Source organism: Lipotes vexillifer, unplaced genomic scaffold (assembly GCF_000442215.2).
Source record: "Lipotes vexillifer unplaced genomic scaffold, Lipotes_vexillifer_v1.1 scaffold911, whole genome shotgun sequence".
NCBI lineage: Eukaryota > Metazoa > Chordata > Mammalia > Artiodactyla > Lipotidae > Lipotes > Lipotes vexillifer.
Window position 1 is genome coordinate 2,934,260 of NW_006781377.1, and position 4,497 is coordinate 2,938,756.

The following is a 4,497-nucleotide window of genomic DNA, read 5'->3' on the forward strand; positions in this document are numbered from 1 at the left end:
CTCTCTCTCTCTCTCTCTCTCTCTCTCTCCTCTCTCTCTCTCTCTCCTCTCTCTCTCTCTCTCTCTCCCCCCAGTTCCAGAGACCTAATGACTTCTCACCCCCTTTCCGCTTTGGCACTGTGCCCAACGGCAGCACAGAGAGGAATATTCGCAATAACTATGCGGAAATGCACGCCTACATGGGGAAGTTCAACCAGAGGGGTGTGGATGATGCATTGCTCTCCCTGAAAACAGGGTAAGAACTGCTTCCAAGCTCAGAATCTTTGATATGTTGCTCACGTTTATTAAACATACGTGGAATCAGGTGTGCCATGCTTGGTGCCACACCATGTTAAAGCAAAGAAGGCTGCGTTTGCTCTTTATGGATCTCCAAGTTAAAGTGACAGTGTAATTCAGGCCAGTGCACAGAGATTCCTATGCTATTATTCACTTCTCTGTATTTTTAATGAACTGTATTCTACTTGCATTAATGTAAACATGAAACAAGAATGTAATAGATGTAAAAGTCAAAGGGGAGAGTCAAGGCTAAAGTTCACACGTTACACACGAAATAAAGACCTGTTGACCAAAAGGTGAAAATGATGATTTTGGTGTCTTATGGACAGGGAGAAATAAACAATGAAAGGGTAAAAGTTTTTAGACAGCACACAGTAAGAGTGTGTTAACCGATCTCCAATTCCAACGAAATTGGCATTCTTTGCTCCAGCTCTATAATCTCAGTTCATTCACTAAAAGGAGCTCATGAACTGCAAATATGTTTGCTTGCATAATCTCAGCCACATTCACTCATTTGGCCTTCAGAAGCCACAGCTGCAGAGTAAGACAGACAATTGACCATGAGAGTTGTTGGAATTTGAGGGTCCCGGGGCCTCATAGCTGATTTCCTGTGCTGTAGGTTAGCTAGCAGCACTTAGACTTCCTGGTGGCTCTGGTTCTGGAAGAACCACCCAGATGCATGTTTACTTAAATACTGGTAGACTCTGTCTTATCATTATGAAGTCACGGCAGATTTCAGAAGATGGGATTTGAGTTTGGGGTGGGCCACCCTGGGCAGTCTGGTCCCTGCTACAATCACAGCTGTCAATCAGAGCTTTGGCTTTTTGATGGGCACCCCTCCTAAAGGTTACTCACAGGCCTTTTGAAAAAAGTGTTCTGTGTCTTATCATGCCAGAAAGGGTTTCTTTTTCCTTAAGGAGGAGTAAAGCTAACTTAACTTGTAAAAGTGAAGAGGGTGATGCCTGCCTTTCTTTCCTGCAGACCCTCTCTATTACCTAATATATGAATCTATCAGTTCTTTCTTCTCCCTTTGATGTGGTTAAATACTGACGTATACCTTCCTGACCTTGCCCCTAGCTTTACCCCCTTCCCTATACATTCTTTCCTTGAAAAGCACAGTAGGTACAATGAGATTCTCACGCGTTTGGGAATTTGAGACTCTGAACTCTCCTGCGTGCTTCCTGACCTTGCCCCTAGCTTTACCCCCTTCCCTGTACATTCTTTCCTTGAAAAGCACAGTAGGTACAATGAGATTCTCACGCGTTTGGGAATTTGAGACTCTGAACTCTCCTGCGTGCTTCCTGACCTTGCCCCTAGCTTTACCCCCTTCCCTGTACATTCTTTCCTTGAAAAGCACAGTAGGTACAATGAGATTCTCACGCGCGTTTGGGAATTTGAGACTCTGAGCTCTCCTGCGTGCTTCCTGACCTTGCCCCTAGCTTTACCCCCTTCCCTATACATTCTTTCCTTGAAAAGCACAGTAGGTACAATGAGATTCTCACGCGTTTGGGAATTTGCGACTCTGAATTCTCCTGCATGCTGCATTGGCTTGTGGTTTCGCACATTTGCTCTTGACACAAGCTTGTGCTGCCACCACCCCAATGACTCACTTCTCTCCTTGCGCTGCAAAACAGAATATTGAAACCCTTCTGACTGCAAAAAAAGCATTGCCCATCTAGTGCTACACATCTACCTACACTTACCCCACTCCAGACTGTAATGAACGGAGAAATGAAAAATGGTGTATAAGTCTAACCCGTGCTATTTGTTGTTATCATTGTGATGGTTCCTTTTCATTATTTCTGTTATTATTTTTATTGATTCCTTTTTACTCCTTCTCCTTTCAGACACAGCTTATGAGTTGGCTTCAGGCCCAGCTTACATTCTCATCATTCCCAGTAGGGGGGAGAGAACTCCTCCTTTCAACCTGAAATCACACAAAGAACAGCCTGGGATTTAGGCTTTAGTTTCTGGCTGAGTTCCACCTTGAGCCTTACTTTGAGCCATTTCCCCCCATAGTCTGCTGGAGCCCTACTGCTTCCTATTAATGACCCCATTTGGTAGTTTTGTACTAAAATTCCTCCACTGGACTTGCTTTGTTTGTTTCTTTCTCGCACAGGAAACTGGATGCCTTCATCTACGATGCAGCAGTGCTGAACTACATGGCAGGCAGAGACGAGGGCTGCAAGCTGGTGACCATTGGCAGCGGGAAGGTCTTTGCTTCCACTGGTTATGGCATTGCCATCCAAAAGGATTCTGGATGGAAGCGCCAGGTGGACCTCGCTATCCTGCAGCTCTTCGGAGATGGTGAGTTAAAGAAAGGGACAGCGCCTATTTGGCCTCTTCCGACGGCCAGTCCGAAACATCAACCCTTTTTCCTTCCTCATCCCTCTAACCTCTGCATTTCACAGTATACTAGGAGATTTGGAGGGTATATATTATTAGTTTCCTAACGCTTTGTAACAAAGTACCACAAACTGAGTGACTTAAACAACAGACATTTGGCTCAAGGTTCTGGGGGCCTGAACCCTAAGATCAAAGTGTCGGCTTTGGTTCCTAATGAGGGACTCGAGGGAGAATCCGCTCCATGCCTCTCCCCTAAGCTCATGGTGGTTTGCTGGCAGTCTACAGCGTTCCTTGGCTTGTAGACGCCTCACCCCTGCTCTGCCTTCACGTTCACATGGCTTTCTCCCTGTGTGCATGTTTTCCCTCTGTACATGTCTATGTCTGATTCCCTCCCTTTTTAAGGATACCAGTTATATTGGATTAGGAGCCCACCGTATCCAGGCGACCTCATCTTAACCAGTTACATCTGCAATTACCCTACTTCCAAATAAAGTCACATTTCAAGGTACTGGGAGTTAGGACTTCAACAAAGGAACTGCGGGGGGCAGTGGGGCCTGGTTATGCAAAATCCAGCCCAGGGTGAAATTTGGGGGAGAGGATTAGTCAGTCAGGGAGGCGTGTTTCAGGATTGGAGGGTATGATCAAACCCTCAGGGATAAAGTAAGAGGGGCTGGGATCAGAAGTTCCCCAAACAGTCTTCTCACATGTGTCCAGAGCAGTGGATGGAATTTTGGAAAGGTCTCTGCTCTCTCTGGGCCCAGAGAAAGGGGCAGAGAAATCCACACGTGGCCACCTGCTCATCTTTCCCTCTCCCATCTTGCTTTTCCCCCTGGAAGGGGTAGGAAGCAGGGCCAGGGTCCTCAGAGGCAGACACCGGAAGGCACTCACCCCCCAGAGTGATTCTCGCAGCAGACTGAGCAGACAGCTTGCTTTGAGGAAATCTCATCTCCTGTTTCATTTTACACTCACGCCTCCCGCATCGCTCTTCACTTCATTGTCTAAAGCACCTACTCCTCCTGTTCGTCTCACAGAAGCTAATCCAGTTACAGTTACGGATGAACAGCCTGACTCTACTTGGCCTCACAGGCCATCAACCAAGCGGTTCCCTAAGTTCTGTCTGCAGAATCTTTGCTGTTAGGGATGCGAGAAGCAGCAGAGGAGCATAGGGAGATTGTCAGACTCTGGGTGAAGTCAGTTGCTCCCTAGTTAGGAAAATCATACTTTGATCCAAGAAATGAGTGAAAAGTGATTTGATTAACATTGGAAAGAGGAGGGGGGTTCTAGGTGGAGGGTTACAAGCCATTTTGGTATGAGAGTTTCTGTCGTTGTAATGCAGCTGTCACTTAAAGGCAATAACGGGGCCTCTATCCACGAGGAAGTGCAGCTGTAGAGACGACTCTTGCAGAAGTTGCCAGGGCTTCGGTCAGATTATTCAGACAAGGTTCACATTCTGAACCAAAGTGGAACTATTGGAAGAGGCAATTTTCTTCATGAGATTTTCAGATTTTCACTTCTCTGGAATTAGATGCATTCTCGGGCATACGGTTTCTGTCATTTTCCTTTTGTCTACGATTTCTACCTTTCTAATTCCTGGTATCCACTGAAGTGGGTCACGGTTATTGTAACCTGGCGTGACTTGAATTAATCAAAACTTCCTTAAGCAGCGTTAAAAGGAGGCAGGTCCGAATTTGGTGGTCTCATTTTACTGCAGCTTCCTCCCTTTTACTGTGAATATTTATATTTTCAACAAGAGATCAGGAAGCCTGAGGAGCTCTAGGGAATCAATCAGTCTCTCTGCCGATATGTCTCTGTCTCTCCTCCCCCACCCAAACCCAATCTGCTTTGCACATTTTTTGAGAGCAATTTTCTGAACCG

General features: G+C 46.1%; 1 protein-coding gene across 1 annotated transcript in view; it reads left to right on the top strand.

Annotated features, from left to right (window-relative positions):
- The window catches only part of GRIN2B (glutamate ionotropic receptor NMDA type subunit 2B), a 296,216-nt gene that overhangs the window by 286,216 nt on the left and 5,503 nt on the right, over positions 1–4,497 (top strand). Inside the window, exons 9-10 of the mRNA XM_007454634.1 lie at positions 75–235; positions 2,396–2,583. Coding sequence (XP_007454696.1) covers positions 75–235; positions 2,396–2,583 — 349 coding nt within the window. The remainder of the gene's footprint in view (positions 1–74; positions 236–2,395; positions 2,584–4,497) is intronic.